Here is an 18,873-nt window from a genome sequence, read left to right as displayed (position 1 = left end):
CTCTTCAATGGACAAATGGATAAAGAAGGTGTGGTCCATATATACTATGTAGTATTATGGCTCCACCAGAAAGGATGAATACCCAACTTTTGTATCCACATGGACAGGACTGGAAGAGATTATGCTGAGTGAAATAAGTCAAGTAGAGAGATTAAACTATCATATGGTTTTGCTTATTTGTAGAGCATAAAGAATAACATGGAGGACATAGGGAGATGGAGAGGAGAAAGGAGTTGGGAGAAATTGGAGGGGGAGATGAGCCATGAGAGACTGTGGACTCTGAGAAACAAACTGAGGGTTTTGGAGGGGTGAGGGGTGGGAGGTTGGGTAAGCTTGGTGGTGGGTATTACAGAGGGCATGTATTGCATGGAGCACTGGGTGTGGTGCATAAACAATGAATTCTCGAACACTGAAAAGAAATTTTAAAAATAAATAAAAAATTTAAAAAAAGAAACAACTTTCAGCATGAGCTGAATTTATAACAGTTTACGCTACTTTGGGGTTTCTATACAGAAGTATAGTAGGTTAAATACACATTCTGTTAAACAGTGATCTTGCCATAAAAGTCATTTTTATAAAAGCCACATCCCAAAACGTATTCCTGTTGAGATAAAAAGATGCCTCCTACCCATGGCATTACTGTTCAACAGAAACACCCCAAAAGAGGAGCCGCTGGTGTCTTCAAGGCACAGGAAGAATGTATGAGCTCCATACAGATTAATCATTCCCTGTCAAGAAAGATGATAACAAACAATAGTAGTACATGTTAAAAATGGTTTTCTTTACCCTAAAATAAAATCAGAAGCATATAACATGTACTTGGTCAAGACTTGACATAGTTCAGTATTCTATCAAGATGGTATTGAAATGGTAACATCAACTGATATATGAAATAAAACACATACCATGGAATATGATTAGTAATAATAAGAGATGAAAAACTGATCCATGCTACAACATGTATAAATCTCATAAATGAGATGCTAAGTGAAAGAAACAGACACAAAGGAAACCATATATTGCATGATTCCATTTATAGGAAATCTCCAGAGAAGTTGAATCTACACAGACAGAAATAGATTAGTGATGTCCTGGGACTCAAGTGGGTACTGGGGTGGGAATGGGGATTATGTCTATAAAGGTATGAGGGATCCTAGTGGGGTGATGAAAACCTTCTAAAACTGGATTACGGTGATAGCTGCACAACTCAGGAATGTACTAAGCAATCACTGAACTGTCCCCTTAAAACAGGCGAGTTTTATAGTATATAAATTATATCTCGGTCAAGTTACTTTTAAAAATTTGGAAAATATCTGCAAAGACATAACATGTTAGCAGAAGATGATGTCATTATGAGAAATTTTGTATCTCTTTATGTCTAACCGTATTTTCTAATTTTTCTAGAATTAATATGTAAGACATCAGCAGTAAATAAGTTTAAAATTTTTTAAAAGATACTGAACCTGTCACAGGGCCATGATGAGCACTGATATAGAAAGAGATAATGTGTATTACTATGAGTGAAAAAAAGATAGAGAAAGAGAGGGGGGAGGAAAGGGAGGAAGGAAAAAGGAGAGAGTGGGAGGGAAGGAAATGCAGGCAGGGAGAGAGGGAGGAAGGAAGGAAGGAAGGAAGAAGACGCCTCTCTAATCTGTGACTACATAACTCAAGGATTTGTCAGCTCTAGAAAGCCAAGCTTAGTACGATGGTTAGGGTTCCATGTTTGTCAGGGGCCTTGAGCAAGCACTTTAGTGAATGTGCTGATATTGCTTTACTCTGCTCGGTTCAGTAAGTGTGTTCCCCTCATTGCCTCCGATCCTGGTGGGTGGGCCCGTTAATGTGCTACTTGATCTGTTCATCTTCCAAGGAATACGAATTCCAAAACCTCAGTCCCATCCCTCCCTTGCAAGGTACATCAAACCTGCATCTTTAGCTCAGGTTTGGGAAACATCATCAGCGCAATAGAGGCTTTCAGACCTGCTCTACAAAGCAATGCTACTCAAAGTGTTATCCATGGACTGGTACCTCCCCACACCTTTTGCTGTAAATCAGCAAGGAAAGTACAAAAACAAACCAACAAAAAACAAAACAAAACAAAACTAAACCAAGAGAAAGAGTTCAGAAACTTTTATACCATTTTTTTAAAAGATGTATTTATTTATTTATTTGACAGAGAGAGATCACAAGTAGGCAGAGAGGCAGGCAGAGAGAGAGAGGAAGGGAAGCAGGCTCCCTGCTGAGCAGAGAGACCATGTGGGACTCAATCCCAGGATCCTGAGATCATGACCCAAGCCGAAGGCAGTGGCTTAACCCACTGAGCCATGCAGGCGCCCCTTTTATAGCAATTTAAAAGAGTAATTTTATATCTCTTCATTCTAAAACTTGAGCTTATATTTTATATGTCTTTGAGTAATTTTATTTCATTTCCCCAGGATTAAAAAGAAAAAGAGAGAGAGAGAGAAAGGAACTAATTCTTCACTATAGATAAGTTGAAAGGCACTGCTCTAGACCAGCTTTTTATCCACCATAATGCACATGTGGTTCACTTGTAGATCTTATTAAAGTGCAGATTCTGGTTCAGAAGGTCTGGGCTCTGACCTGAGATTCTGCATTTCTAAAAACCTCCCAAGTAGTGCCAGCACTGCTGTCTCCAGAACATACTTCAACTAGCAGAGACCTAGAATAATACTGAAGAGGATTTTTTTTTTCTTTTAGTCCACTAAGTTCTACTGGGAGTAGTTCCGGCTGATGCTCTTGCTTAGATACTACCCAATTATTAAAGACAAACATAGTTATTTTGCAGAAGGATTTTCTAATATACATTAGGCCACCATATAGTCATTGAATTATATTTTCCTTTAAAAGTGGGATGTTTTTAAAAATTGATACATTACTGATGAATCACTGACCTCTACCTCTGAAACTAATAATAATATAATTAACATATATGTTAATTATATTATGTTATATTATTATATTATATATTACATTATATTGTATTATATATTATATTATGTTAATTAACATAACATATAATTAACATTATATGTTATTTAGTTGAATTTTTTAAAAAAAGATCTCATCATGAGGAAAAAATGTACCTAGTGTGGTGACAAATGTTAACTAGACTTATTGTGGTGATTATTTCACAATATAACAAATATCGAATCATGATGCTGTACACCTGAAACTAATAAAATGTTGTATGTCAGCAATACCTCAGTAAGAAATAATAATAATAAAAAAACAAAACTAAACCAAAAAAATTGATATGTTACTTATTGTGAGTTTATAAACCTCAAGAACAAGTATCATCCAGCACAAATGGATCTAACTTGACAAAATAAGATACAGATAGAACTATGTAGGTTGTCTGACTCTAGGTCACTCTCTGGAAAGGAGAGAAGGGATTCCTTACCATGAGACATAGGTAGGAGGAAGGGAAGCTCACCTTGGTGGGCGCGGCATCGCGAGTGAAGATGGGCCAGGTCTTCCAGGTCATGTTGTGGCGGTACTCTTGGTGCACATGCTCCCCCAGCCCATACACAGCAGTGCTGGGCAGTCGGAAGGACAACTGCAGGTACTGCTGGGCGAACTGCAGGGGCCCGATGCTCGTGTCCAATCTGGGCCATGGGGCAAGAGTGGGAGTCACCAAAGAGCTCTCTCTGCCAGGACCTCACCCGCTGCTCTCCCTGTTCACTTTGAAAACAGTTGTTTCAGGTGTTCTCAACCACATTCGTACTACCTTGGAAGGCTTTCTAGGGTGTCTCTGATGCTTTCATTCTAGAGGAGATGTGATACCAGAAACGCAAGTTGGATGGCTGGGGCAAGAGAGCAGATGGGACCTTACATTTGCTGGGCAACTACTTTATCCCATGACCTGCTCTGGATGCTTCATGAATATAGCTTCGTTTACAGAGCAACACTGGATATTCTCATTCCCTTTCTATAGATGTGGAAACTGAGGCTGGTGTGAGATGCTTTGCCTCACATCCCAAAGCTGACCGGTGACTTGCTGGTGCCAGAACTTGAATACAGATTTTATTCACATTAATCCCTATACTTCTCCTATACAATTTATGTTTCAATCCCAGGCTGTTGTTAGGTTCTTCATGGCAAGTTTCTCAGGGAATAAAAACTTGGAATGATAAACAATGAAGCTGAGTTCAAAAGTGAATGGTAATCCAAAATAATAAAATTTCCTGTTTCATAATAGACATTAACTGCAAGTGCATTTATCTAACTTAACATACTAGCATATTATTTAGTATGCTGTCCTCCATAATCATGACAAATTAACAAGTGTTAATGATTTACAGTAAAAACATTACATTTTTCTGAGGTCCAAACATTTTCCCAGGTCATACTTATCTCACCATCCACCCTCACTAAGTCAGATTGAATAATTGAGACTGTATATTCAAAAATACACAAAGAGTGTTGAAAAGCTCACAAGACTCTTTTGTTGCTTGTCCTCATTATTTTGAAGCTGAAGGGCTTATCAATGACCTCTACATAATAGTTCAAATTGGAGGTCTTGGTGGTCCTATCAGACAGGTTAATAATTTCAGAGGGAACTTCATAGCGTCTGTTGTTGATATCATTGATCTGTCAGAAGAAAAAGAGAAAGACCAACTCCAGATGAAACCACATCCTTGTAGAGCTAGAAAGGATCCTCACTCTCAGCCCCCAGTGGAAATAGCTTCTAATTCTTAATCCTGTGTTTCTTGAGTTGTGAGACAAAAATCACCCAATCACGTGTCCTCCACAAAATACGAAACAGCCCACACATCACATTGGGAGATTCCTGCCGAGGGGAACAAAAGCAACTTCTGCCTCTACACCTCTATGCAGTGCCTGAAGGAGAAGGATCTGAACCCAGTGTAGGGACACTGCTTTCCTCAGAGATGTATTCAGTGGTAACTACCAAACCAACCTTAAAGTGAAAACGATTGGATGTCTGATATTCAGCTGTGAAGCCAGCCTCCTTGACATCATATCCAAACAGAGATGGGAATGACAACTTTTCCAACTGGGCTGTAAACCCTAGAGATGGGGGGAGGAAAACGGAAAGGGGGAGGAAGCTTTTAGACTTTATTTTGCGGTTAGTGTATCTGAATCATACAGAATGATTCCCTAGGACCTCATCAAGGTGATGCTCACCTGTCTTTGTATCATTCTGTCTACTGATGATGTGATAGCCCCAGTTCCTGGGGAAGAAGCACCAGGGGACATTAATATCTGGCACAGGTTTCCAGCAGCACTTATGTTGCTGGCTGCAGACATTCTGTAACAATGGCAGCGAGTGAGCATGATATAAAATGAAGGAAAGAAAGTTCCATCTATGTATTTATAACCAATTTTATTCCAAGAAGAATTTAAGATAGGTCCCATTTACATGCAAACATTTATTTCTTCTTCTTTTATTCTCACATTTGCCCAGCCATCCAATATGCATTTATTACCTAGCCGACACGAAGCTAATAACACATATAAATAAGACGCAGTTCTTGTCTTTGGCAAACTTCCATTACAGTCTAGTAGTACATGCAATTTCAGTATAACAGGAGTACTCGGACAGAGAGTGCCCAAGGGCTAAAGAAACACACACGCCAGTCAGGGTACACAGCCTAGAAGACTGCAAGCAAAGTGAAGAAGGCTTCCAGTAGGTGAAAAGCAAGCCCACTCCTAGTGCACTGGGAGGGATTAAATAAGGGAACAGGAGACCAGTATTCCAAGCAGAGAAAGCAGCAATGCATGATAGATTCATAAAACCACAAGTTTATTGTGCCAAGAACACTGAGTAAGAGAAACACACTGGAGGGACACAATATTTATACCACGAGTAAGCTGGATGTCGGACCAACCAGTTTAGACTTTCTCATAAGGAAGGGTCATGGAAATGACTAACAGTATATATACTGTTAGTCATTTCCGCATGTGGATTATTTTTACTTTGTTTTGTGGATTATTTTTACATATATATATATATATATATATATATATATATACTGTATATATATAAAGTAAGAAAAGAAAAGAAAAGGAATTAGGAATAAAGACAGAACTGGGACAGAGAGTAACATAAACAAATTCATGATGTCCACAAAGTAAAAATAATCCACATGTGGTTTGTCAGAGTGGTTTGATTATGGAGTTTTAAAATTATTATTTGGGGTGCCTGGGTGGCTCAGTCAGTTAAGCGTCTGCCTTCAGCTAAGGTCCTTGATCCCAAGGCCCCAAGGCCCACCTGGGGTCCCTGCTTCTCCCCCTGCTTATGCTTTCTCTATCAAACAAATAAATAAAAGCTTTAAAAATGATTACTTTTTGGTAAGATGTATTTTTATAGGTCCTACAACTTTAATATTCACTTACATAAAAGTTGTTTGTTATAATGAAGAAATAAAATAGATAGCAAATTGAATCAAACTGTTGAAACAAACATAGGCATCCACTTCTCCACCCAACTAAATTTACATGAAGTGACAGAAGTATCATTAAGAAAAAAATACAAAACCAGGGGCACCTGGGTGGCTCAGTGGGTTAAAACCTCTGCCTTCAGCTCAGGTCATGATCCCAGAGTCCTGGGATCAAGCCCCGCATTGGGCTCTCTGCTCAGCGGGGAGCCTGCTTCCTCCTGTCTCTCTCTCTCTCTCTCTCTCTCTCTCTCTCTCTGCCTGCCTCGCTGCCTACTTGTGCTCTCTGTCAAATAAATAAAATAAAATAATAAAATAATAAAATCTTAAAAAAAATACAAAACCATTACAAAGCAGCCAGCTGTAATGCATTAGGGCAGAAATGGTATGAAATTACTGAAACACAAGAAGTAGACTTTATCAATTCTAGGGAAAAATATATTCATAACCTAGAACACAGGAGGAGGAAAAGAACTGCTCCAAGACAAGTCAATGTGGAGAAGTGGAAGAGAACCTGGGGCATAGCTTTGGATGATTAATTGGGAAGTTCCATGAACATTTAGCTACCCAATCCAACATTCCTTATAGTTATTGGTAGGCTCTGGATAACTGATGGGCATCACGAAGTATTTGTTCAGAAACTTAAGGAAGTTAGGAAAGATGCTGGGAACCAGAAAACATGGCAATGCACCAGTTAATAAGCCAGGCCCCTCACCCCCAGACAAGTACCACATTCTCTCCAGGAGTCCTTTCCTTCCCTCCTAAAGACTTAGTGCAAGCCAACAGCATAGGACAGGCGGTCATAGATAATTAAATACAAAGATGACAGCTAAGAACCACCAAACATGAGAGAAACCAACACTATGATAGACACCAAACTTAATAAACAGAAGAAACAAATTGTAGGAAACAATTAATTGGGAAAAAATTACAAACCTTTTAAATAGATATAACTATTATCTTTAGAGAGAGGCACATAACTATTGCTTCCATTAGAAGAAAAAAGCAACAAAGAATATTGAAAGTTAAGATCTGGAACAAAAAGATTTAAAACTCCATAATATTTTGACTAACAAAATGGAAAGAGAACGATGTCAAGACAAGAAGAAATTTCCTTTTAAAATCACATTTAGGATTACCTCAGAACACAAGGACAAAGATACGGAAAGAGGAGAGAAAAGGTAGGCGAAGTGACCAGTGGGGCCAGACTAGAAGATTCCAAAAAGGGTGAAAAGAGGACACAGGTGAAGGAAGGGGGAATCAAAGAGAGAAAGTGACGTCAGACGTGATGAACAACTCAATCTACCACCCAAGTACTTAGAAAAGACCAAAATAGCCCCAGAAAAACTACATGACCCAGAAAAGACCATAATAGACCCAGAAAAACTACTTAAAGAGTATAAGCAGTAATTAATGAAAGAGAAAATAATCAAGTGTCGAAAGTTATCAGTTTAAAACATGAAAGAAGCATCTCCTCTGTTCCAGGTATGCATCTAAGTTCACATGATACAGTGCAGCCGGCAAGCTTAATACGTGAGACAGACACCACCATTAATTAAATACATTGTTTCCACTACTAACTTGAAATGCCATTTTCCTGACAAGCTGAATTTCAGTGCACATATATGAGACTGTGAATATGCATTTTGGAACTTACTATTCTATAGGTATGGCATATGTGTCAATTCCTGCTATAATTCTACACGGATAATTATTACAGTGCAAGGATGTATTTTGATATTAGCTTGGCCGATCAATAAATCGAAGAAATACTCTTTGAAAAGATCAAAGAAATATTAATACCTTAAGAAATCCTCTATTGACAAAAAGAGGGACAAACAAGATTAGAGACCAAAATGGTGAATGAAAACAGATATATAGAAATTTTTTTTTTGAGAGAGGGAGAATGCAGTGCATGAATGGGACAGCAGGAGAGGGAGAGAGAAAATCTCAATTAGGCTCCATGCTGAGCATGTAGGGCTCCATCTCACGATCCTGAGATCATGACCTGAGTCAAAATCTAGAGTCTGAGACTCAACCAAGTGAGCCAGTCAAGTGCACCAGGTATATAGGATTTTTAACATAACTAAGGATTGTAAGAAAACTATAAAAATATTTGTCAATGAATGTGAAACTATAATGTGAACCTTTAAATAGCAAAATATCAAATAATCAACTGAAATGACCAGTTGCCATGAGAAACTGTAAGTAACCGAAGATGCTTACCTAAAAAAAAAAAAAAAAAAAAAAATACTTTGCTGAGATGATTTGGGGAATAGAATATTCTCATATTATATATATTTTTCAGAACACAGAAAAAGATGGAAAATTTCTTGATTCATTTTATTAAACTTTAATAATTCTGGCAACCAACTAGACAAGGAAAAAATATATAAGCCAATTTCACTTAAAAAACATAGACTTTTTATAAACGTTAAATAAAAGGTTAACAATTTGTATTCATTAGTGTATTAAAAGAATTCATGCATAATAGCTAAGTAAGGTTTATCAAGTATAAAACTAAAATGGTTCAAAATTTAGAAATACTTTAACATAATTTACAACATTGACCAAAGAAAATCCTAAGATCATCTCAACAGAAGCAAACTTTTAAAAATTTTTCAATTTATTTATTTTGAGAGAGAGAGAGAGCACATGCATGTGTGTGTATTGGGGGGGAGAGGGAAGAATCTCAAGCAGACTCTGTACTCTGCATGGCTGACATGGGGCTCCATCTCATGACCCTGAGATCACGACCTGAGCCAAAGTCAAGAGCTAAATGCTTAACCAACTGAGCCACCCAGGTGCCCCAGAAGCAAACTATTTTTAAAATAAAATAATGTGGTAAATTCAAAGTTCCTAAATTTAAAAAGAAAATTACAAAATAATATATAGTATAATTTTTGTTAAAATAAAACAAAAATATATTAATATATGTGCATAATATATGCATATATGCAAAAACCTAGAAAAATCAAGAGAAAGATACACAACAAGGTATTGAGTTGACTCTGGGGAGGGGATTTGGAGGTAGAGAGAAAGCATTATGAATAAGGAAAGACCTTCCCACTTTACTTTGTACATAAGTATGTTTCAATCTTTTTCATTAAAAGAATTTATCCAGCATAAATTCTGTGATAAAAAACACAAAATATGTCACAAGGCTACTCATTTGGAAAAGTATAGCACCGACAAGTATTTCAGATGCTAACATCTGATGCAATTGCTTTGAAAGATGATAAAATGAATATAACTTAAATCAATCATGTCTATTATAAACAAAGCAATCACATTATAACCATAAAATAGTCTTAAATGTACTTATTAATTCTGCATAGATACAGCTGATATTCCTGCCTCATCCTCTCCAGATAAGAACAACAAAAAACGCTCGAGGGGCTCAGTGGAGAACGAGTTTGCAGTTTCTGGATAACTGATATTCCTCATTCTGAAGCAGATACCCAGTGGCTCTGCGACCTCTGAAACTGAGGCTGGTAAAGTCCAAAAGTTTAGTTTCACTGCCATAAATTCTTCCAGTCTGTAGACCTCAACAGAAAGCAGCAAGATAAGAAATATAACACACTCTGGTAAATATGGTATTTTTTAGCGCAGTCTGCCATAACATCCCTGCTTTAATTTTAAGCCATCCCCAGTGTTGCAGACACAGAAGTTCAGACCTTTGATGTTGCTACATCTCCTTATTCTTTTCCATTTCCACTGCCACCACACAGGAACACAGACCCTCAAAAACGGCTGATTGGACGATAGTGGTTGATTCAGGACAAGTCTCCCTATCTCTATTTTTCCCCTAACACCACCTTTCCAAAGATTATTCTCCAGTTATCTTTTAAATAGACTTTTATGCTATTTTCCACTCAAATTATTAACTAGTAGAACTTGAGAATTGGTTAGAAATTATCTAACCAAACGTCCAGTTGATATAAGGATTTTTTTCAGTAGTGCCTCTGAGAGATCTGTGAATGATGTGTAGTGAATTTTTTCAAAAATCCCAAAATTTCACCTTCATAGTTAATATTTTACTGCAGCGTTATTTCTTATGTTTGGTAAAAATCAATCTCCAGAAAGTTCCATTCTCTGAAACTTACTATATTTGCATATTGTCTTTTAGATAAAATATCTCAAACAATATTTAAAAATTAGAAGAAAAATTTACCCTTCATGTTAGAAGACAAAGAAAAAATTGCATATTGGGAAAAATTTAAATGGTCATTAGTTGCAGGTATCATTATTGTCTAAGAAAATCTAAAGCTCCTATAAACAAACTAGGATAATTAATAAGGAAATTTAAGATTATTTCTGGTTCCAAGATCAATATTCAAAAAACCTATTTTAAATCACTATGCCAATAACAACTTAAACAGGAAATTAAAATTCAAAAATATTTAAATAAAATCAAATAGCAAACAGAAAAAAATTTGGAAAAAACTTTAGATCTCTACACCAAAACCTTCAAAATTAAGTTTCAATAAATAAAGAAATATAGCATGATCATAGATTAGAATATTCACTCCTGTAAATATGGCAACGGTCACAAAATTATCTGTACATTTTATGTGAAGAGAATAAAATTTCTGGCATACATTTTTGAAGAAAATGAGTGATTCTAAAATGTATTTAGAAATCAAAAGCATCAGGGCACCTGGGTGGCTCAGTCTGTTAAGTGTATCCCTTCCGCTCAGGTCATGATCCCAGGGCCCTGGGATCTAGCCCCCACATCGGGCTCCCTGCTCAGCAGGGAGTCTGCTTCTCCTTCTCCCTCTGTTCCACTCCCCTGCTCATGCTCTCTCTCTCTCAAATAAAAAAGTAAACTCTTAAGAAAGAAAGAGGAAGGAAGGAATCTAAAGCATTAAGAATAGCTTAGGCAATCTTGAAGAAAAATAAGAATGATATGGAGGACTTACACAACCACATATGATGACCTTTTATAAAGCTATACTAATTAAGGCAGTGTGGTATTGGCAAAAGAGTAGACTAACAATGAAACAAAATAGATATTCCAGAAATAGGTCCTCACGGAGACATAAAATTTACAGTAAAGGTGCCACTACAATGTAGAAGAGAAAAGATAGTCATTTCAATAAGAGGTGATGGATCTATTAAAGAGTCAAGAAAAGAAATGTCCTGGACTTCTACCTGATACCATACATAAAAATCAATTCTAGCATGCTTAAAAATCCAAATTTGAAAAATAAAGCAATGTTTTTACAGGGATATATAGGAATATATTTTTCTAACTTTGAAGTAGGCAATATTTTTAAATAGAATACAAAATGAATATTAAAACTCTTTAAGTGGATTTTGTTAAAATTAATAACTACTTTTCATCAAAAGTCATCATTGGGTTAAAAGTCAAATCACAGAATAAGAGAAGATACTTAAAAAAAGAGAAGATACTATCTATCGATAGATAGATAGATAGATAGATAGATATCTGATAAAAGATTTGTATCCAGAATATATAAATGATTACCACAAAGCAATAAGAAAAATATGAACAGCCCAACAGAAAAAAACTGGTTAAAAAATTAAGACACTTTACAAATGTGATTATTCATGTAGCCAAGAAGTAATGTGAAAAGCTGTTTAGCTTCTTTAGTCATGAGGGATGTACATGGCATAGGGAATGTAGTCAATGATATTGTGATATTGTTATACAGTAACAGATGGTAACTATACTTATCGGGGTGAGCATTGTGTAATGTATGGAAATGTTGAATCACCAGTTGTACACCTGAAACTAAAATAACATAGTGTCAACTATACCTCCATATGAAAATTTTTAAGTTAAAATTACATTAAAACAAACAAAGAAAAAGGAGAAAACACCAAGAGTAGGTTAGGATGCAGATAATTGCTCTTAAATACTGCTACAGGGAGTGTAAATTGGTGCAAACACTTTGAAAAACTATTTTGCAATATCACTGAAAGATAAAGATGTATATATCCTATGAACTGGAAATTCCATTCTTTTTTGTTTTTTTCCAGTTGTCACTGCTTTTTTAATTTAATTTTTGCAATGTTCCAAGATTTATTGTTTAGGTACCACACATTCTTATGTATTATTATTTGCCTAGAATATAACTGTATACTTAATAACTCAAGAAGAACTACAGAAACAATTTAGAAATGATAGGAAATTTCAGCTGGCCAATTATATAATTAATATGTTATGATGTAATATAATATAAATATATAAATATAAAATAAATAAATATAGAATAATCAGTAATTTAAAAAGCACCAGTTAGAAAACATTGTGTTTTTTTGTGTTTGGGTTTTTGTTTGTTTGTTTGTTTGTTTTTTCAAGTTTTCATTTAAATTCTAGTTAGTTAACATAGAGGGTAAGATTGGTGCCAGGAATAAAATTTAGTGATCTGTTTAACCCCATTTTAGAAGGCTCTTGTTGTTACAAATCACAGGAGTTCTACAAGTGACTGACTCTGTCATCCAAATGTGCTTGATGGCCTCTGTTCGCAAGGAATACATGGTCTAGCCCCCAGACATTTCACCTTCTCGTGGCTAGCCTTGGAATCACACTTAGAACACATTTAGTAATGCTGGGACTTCCCCCCCTTCTTCAGACACTAGACCCCATGAGCCAACATTCACTTAGTTCCTCCTCCTCGCTTTCCATTTACCCTCTCCTGCTTCCCCTGCTTCCACAGTGTTGCTGTTTATTTTAATAAGGCAAGGAAGAAATGACTCCAAACAAATCAGGGGCCCTCCATCCCCTCCACCACCACCTCTGTCCTGCTTCATATATTTCATATATTCATTTCTTTTAAATAAAACCCAGAAGACCAATAGCAGGGAGCCCACTTTTCTGACCTCGGACACCACCTGTCCTGGAGCACAGTCTATCCTCTCTGACTCAGGGATCTCTGGGCATTCTGGAACAAATGCAGCCTCTGCATAGGAATTAAAGGAAAAAGTTGAACATTTATAGTGCAATCACAATACCAGGAAGGGTGCAGGGAAAGTTATAGACTTTCAGCCAATTCTCCAGTCAATGCTTACTAGTGGCCGGTATCTACATGTGCATACAAGTGCTGAACACATTTGCCTTTTGTTCAGTTGGTTTTTACTGAGATATCATTCACATGCCATAAAATTTTCGCCTTCTTAAAGTGTATAGTTGAATGGTTTTCAGTATTTCACAAAGTTGTGCAACCAAGCACCATTATCTAATTCCAGGACATTGTCATTAGCCCAAAAAGAAAGCAGGTACCCATGAGTGGTCACTCCTTACCCGCTTCTTCTCCCAGTCTCTTCAAACCCTAATCTGCTTTCTGTCCCTGTGGATTTGCCTAGTCTGAGTACTTCATATAAATGAAATTGTAAAGTATGTGGTCTTTGGTGTCTGGCTTCTCTCACTTGGCGTAACTATTCTCAAGGCTCACCCATGGCGCAGCATGTAATAAGTACTTCATTTCTTTTTATGGATGAATCATACCCACAGTATGGATATCTAACCCTTTACAAAAATCCGTTCCAAAGTTTATGTACATTTGTGTTGTTTCCACTTCTTGACTATTGCACAGAATTCTACAATGAACATTCCTATACAGGTTTTTGCATGAACAGATGTTTGGAATTCTCTTGATTATAGATCTGGAAATAGAATTGCTAAGTAATGTGGTTAACTCTATCTTTAAGTTTTTGAGGAACTGCCAGACTTGTTCCCAAAGGGACTTGCCCCATTTTACATCCCCACTAGCAGTACGTGAGAGTTCCAATTGCTCCACATTTTCAACAATGGTCATTGTCTGTCTTCTTCATGATAGACATTTTAGTGGGTGTGAAGAATGTTTGATTTTGACTTGCATTTCCCCAAAACTGACACTGAACATCTTTTCATGACATATTGACCATTTATAGATCTTCTACGAAGAAATGTCTGTTCAAATCCTCAGCTCACTTTAAAAAACTAGATTATTTTTCTATTTTGTTTTGAATTGGAAGATTTCTTTATATATTCTGGATACAAGAATCAGATATATTCCTTGCAAATATGTTTTCCCATCCAGTAGGCTGTCTTTTCACTTCCTTGACAGTGTCCTTTAAAGCACAAAATTTTTTAAGTAAAATTTGCCTATCTTTTCTTTGGTTATTACGCTTTGGGTGTTATATCTAAGACACTGTTGCCTAGCCCAAGGTGAAAATATCTATAACTATGTTTTCTTCTTAGAATTTTATAAATTTGGCTCTTACAATTCAAGTTTTGATCCATTTTGAGCTAACTATCATGTGTGATATCAGGGGGGGATCCAGCATTATTTTTTTACATGTGTATATCCTGTTGTCTCATACATTTATTTTTTTGCTATTTTCCCCACTCATTTTCAGCCATCTGTAAGGTAAACTGGAAAGATATTATTGTTCCAATTTGAACAAAGACCTTCACTCAACATTGCTATGTTTACTTTAGTTTTTTTTTTTTTAAGATTTTATTTATTCATTTGACAGAGAGAGATCACAAGTAAGCAGAGAGGCAGGCAGAGAGAGAGGAAGGGAAGCAGGCTCCCTGCTGAGCAGAGAGCCCCATGCGGGACTTGATCCCAGGACCCTGAGATCATGACCTGAGCTGAAGGCAGCGGCTTAACCCACTGAGCCACCCAGGCGCCCCTTACTTTAGCTTTTGTCACCTTTGTAAGCTCCATCCCCACCTCTGCCACCCTGCAATGTAGCTTCAGAAGTAGGATCTAGTTTAACAGGCTCCATGAGCCAGTCAACACCCAGAATTCCATTTGAAGCTTGAGTCAACAGTTACTGCGGGCATAATAGGTACCCTTTAATACCTTTGTTTCCATTCAAAAAAGACTCAAAACAACTCTCCTATATTTATGGCTCTATACTTGTTTGTATATATACTTAAATAAAAATTTATTTTAAAATTGGGTTAAAGATCTAAATGTAAGACTCTTGAAACTGTGAAACTCCTTAGGACACCTGTGTGGCTCAGACAGTTAAGTGTCTGCCTTCAGCTCAGGTCAGGATCCTGGGGTCCTTGGATTGATTCCCACATAGGTCTCCTTGCTCTGTAGGGAGCTACTTCTCCCTCTGCCTGCTACTCCCCCTGCTTGTGCTTTCTCTTTCTCTCGTCTGTCAAATAAATAAATAAAATCTATACAACAAAGGAAACCATCAACAGAATGAAAAGGTAACATAAAGGATGGGAGAAAATATTTGCAAACCATCTATCTGAAAATGGGCAAAATTCTAAAATACATAAGGAATGCATACAACACAATAGTAAAAACAAATAAAAAGGATCTGATTAAAAAATGGGCAAAAGACTTCCATAAGCATTTCTCTAGAGACACACAAATGGCTAACAGAAAAGATGCTCAATGTCAGTAATCATCAGGGAAACTTAAATCAAAACCACAACTAGATATCATCTCATATCTCAGGATGGCTAATATGTTAAAAAAAAAAAAAAAGAAAGAAAGAAAGAAAAAAAAAGTAAGTTTTGGTGAGAATGCGGAACAATTGGAACCTTTGTATGCCCGTGGTGGGAATGATGCAAATTGGTGCAGCCACTATGGAAAACAGTATAGAGGTTCCTCAAAAAACTAAAAATAGAACCGTCATATGATCCAACAATCTCACTGCTGGATATTTATTCAAAGAATTCAAAGAATTGAAAGCAAAACCTCAAAGAGATACTAGTACTCTCATGAACGAAGATGTGAAAATGAACCAGGCATCCATCAACCAATGGATGGATAAAAAAAATGTGGTGTGTGTTTATATAACAGAGTATTATTCAGCTGTAAAATAAGGAAGGAAACCCGGTCATTTCCAACAACACGGGTGAACCTGGAGGACATTATGCTAAGCGGAATAAGCTGGTTATAGGACAGATGCTGCACGATTCCATTTATGTTAGGTATTTAAAGTAGTCAAATTCACAGATGCAAATACCAGAATGATAGTTGCCAGGGCAAGGGGTAGGGGAAGATGGAGTGTTGCTAACCAGCATGTATAAAGTTTTAGTTATGCAAGATGAATAAGTTCTACAGATCTGATGTACAACATCGTGCCTCTGAGTAATTGTGCCTGATGTACACTTGAGAATCTATTAAGAGGGTAGACTTCATGTTAAGTGTTCTTACCAAAATAAAAGAAATTAAGAAAGAAGCCTCCTTTTTAACTCATGGAAGCATATCTTCAAAAAACATCTTGAAAAAAGCCCAATATATAGAACAGGCGAGAGTTGACTATTCTGCATGAATTAGACTGTGGTTTCAGGTAAATGGAGGCATGAAGATCTAGTTTTATGTTAACTAAAAGAAACTACTTATTCATGTACATTAGATAGTAATGTCATGGGACTTGTTACCCAAACAAAATTTAATAGGGTAAAAATAGTAATGGTCTAAAAATAGCTTTTATCAATGTTTTTCAAATCCTCTTTCAAAGACATAATTGTTCCTAGAAAGCACCCTAATGTTTACTGTGGATAATAGTGAAGAGAGATTGAGTAGGTAGGGTTCTGCTATCAGCACAATTTCTTCTCAATATACACTTAATCTACATGTAAATGTGAGCTTTAGCAAGCAAAATAAACCACAAATACTGTTTTAATTAGGGATAGATTTTTATATTACACACTATTATTTTATTATTTAGAATATCATGTGCATGGAGGAGAAAGCATTCTCTTGATGCTCCTGTGTGAAAGAGAACAGTTTCAAAGTTATTGACGAAGAAATCATAGCTATTTCAATCAGAATATGGGCTGGAGGCTGATTATAATTGATATATTTAAGCCAAGTTAATCAACTTGCTGCAACCTGATTTCCTTTTCCATAATGTAGTGGGATTGGGCACTGTTACCTCAACTGTTCTTTCTACTTGAAGGCTCTACTACTTTATGACTGGATTGAGGGACAGATATCTGACAAGCCTAATTTTGCATCTTGTTAAAATTTCATCAAATGGGACTTGGGAGATCCTGAATGTCATTGGCATTCAAGGTTTTGTTGTAGAAAAAAGAAAACTTGTCTTTTGAAGATTGACTGACAATTGGTTGTGGATGTGGATTTTGAGTGATACAACATGGTGCCATGCTGAAGAGTGAAGGAATATAATCCTTCCAACCCCAAAGCCACAAGCATCTTCCTTACCTTCAGTTTTCTCAAACACAAAAAACATCAAGAAGATATCTAAGGCCAGCACAGTTAGGAAGAAGATGATCAGAAGGACTTCCAATACAGTGAGTTTCCTTGCCATCTAGATGGACACAGATAATGGGATTTAAGCAAACCACAAAGTTCCATCAATCCAAAAGGAGAGGCATCATGATTAGAATGTGAACTCATTTGCAAGATGACTTAATTACAAGCATTCCTCCTCACATAAACCAGAGAATATTTGTTTCCACTCATCACAGTATTTAAAGTTAACTCTAGTCTGTGCATCCATCACCTCTAGAACCCTTGCCTTTTTGTCTGCAGAGGAATTGAGTATTGTCTAAGGCAAGAATATGTCAGACATAAAGAACGGAATACAGGATAGAGATGAGGGGTTGAGGTGCTTCACAAAGCCCTTTTAGACACCACTTTGATCCTCACACCCACCCTGGGCGGTAGAGTGGAGGGTACACTCAGGGAAGGAAAATGTAACAAAACCAGAATCCTGGTCTTCTTATTCCAATTCCCATGCCATTATGGCAAGATGTTTAATTATTTAGAAGTGATTAATTCTGTTATAACTCTGTTAAGACTGAACCTAATCCTGATCTCCAACACAATGCTTGCTTGCATGGTCACAGCACACAAACCCATATAAATTTGGTGGCTCACCATAGCCTTGCCAATCATGCATACATAGACCCAAGTTTTAAAATAGTTGGTGCATTGGAGTATGTAGTGAACTGGGAACCAAAGAATGTTTTGGTTCTTGCCCTGACTTGCATACCAACAGGTGGGCATTTTAACTGTCTGGGTGTGCATTTCTTCATCTCCAGACGTAAGATTCTGGAGGTACTCCCAAGTTTCTGCTCTAATTATAACAAATCTCACATTATACATATGTCTCACAACCCCATGACGGCCCTCACCATGTCATTCCTGGACTGACTCTCCACCATCTTCAGCACTCCTCCCACCACGGCTGTACATTGACTACGCCCTGGAATGCATCACTCTCGAGCATTGTTCCATTTCTGAACTCACTCTTAGCCTTCCTATTTACTGGGCAGAAACCCATCCCCTTTTATCCTGTTATTGCACTGTTTATTCTTTGATCTCATTGAGGCTTCTTTTCTGTTCCACTTCCTCTTAATCTCTTAGTCCCTCCTAGCCTCCTGGCTATTACCGTTCTCTGACATTGTCCTCAATAGTCCTTGCTCCCTTACCTGCTAACTGAATCTATACAATGAAACCGTTGATCCAAACTTCTGCCCTCCGGGTTTATGCAATCAGCCCAA

General features: G+C 36.9%; 1 protein-coding gene across 1 annotated transcript in view; it reads right to left on the bottom strand.

Annotated features, from left to right (window-relative positions):
• Positions 1–18,873, bottom strand: part of LOC101672847 (probable maltase-glucoamylase 2) — a 93,628-nt gene that overhangs the window by 70,828 nt on the left and 3,927 nt on the right. Inside the window, exons 2-8 of the mRNA XM_045063084.1 lie at positions 17,570–17,675; positions 13,266–13,345; positions 5,164–5,287; positions 4,937–5,046; positions 4,454–4,608; positions 3,452–3,623; positions 629–728 (exon numbers count right to left, since the gene is read on the bottom strand). Coding sequence (XP_044919019.1) covers positions 629–728; positions 3,452–3,623; positions 4,454–4,608; positions 4,937–5,046; positions 5,164–5,287; positions 13,266–13,345; positions 17,570–17,675 — 847 coding nt within the window. The remainder of the gene's footprint in view (positions 1–628; positions 729–3,451; positions 3,624–4,453; positions 4,609–4,936; positions 5,047–5,163; positions 5,288–13,265; positions 13,346–17,569; positions 17,676–18,873) is intronic.

Source organism: Mustela putorius, unplaced genomic scaffold (genome assembly GCF_011764305.1).
Source record: "Mustela putorius furo isolate JIRA1106 unplaced genomic scaffold, ASM1176430v1.1 tig00003845_pilon_pilon_pilon, whole genome shotgun sequence".
NCBI lineage: Eukaryota > Metazoa > Chordata > Mammalia > Carnivora > Mustelidae > Mustela > Mustela putorius.
Note: the sequence above shows the minus strand (reverse complement) of the source record. Positions and strands in the feature narration are given on the sequence as shown.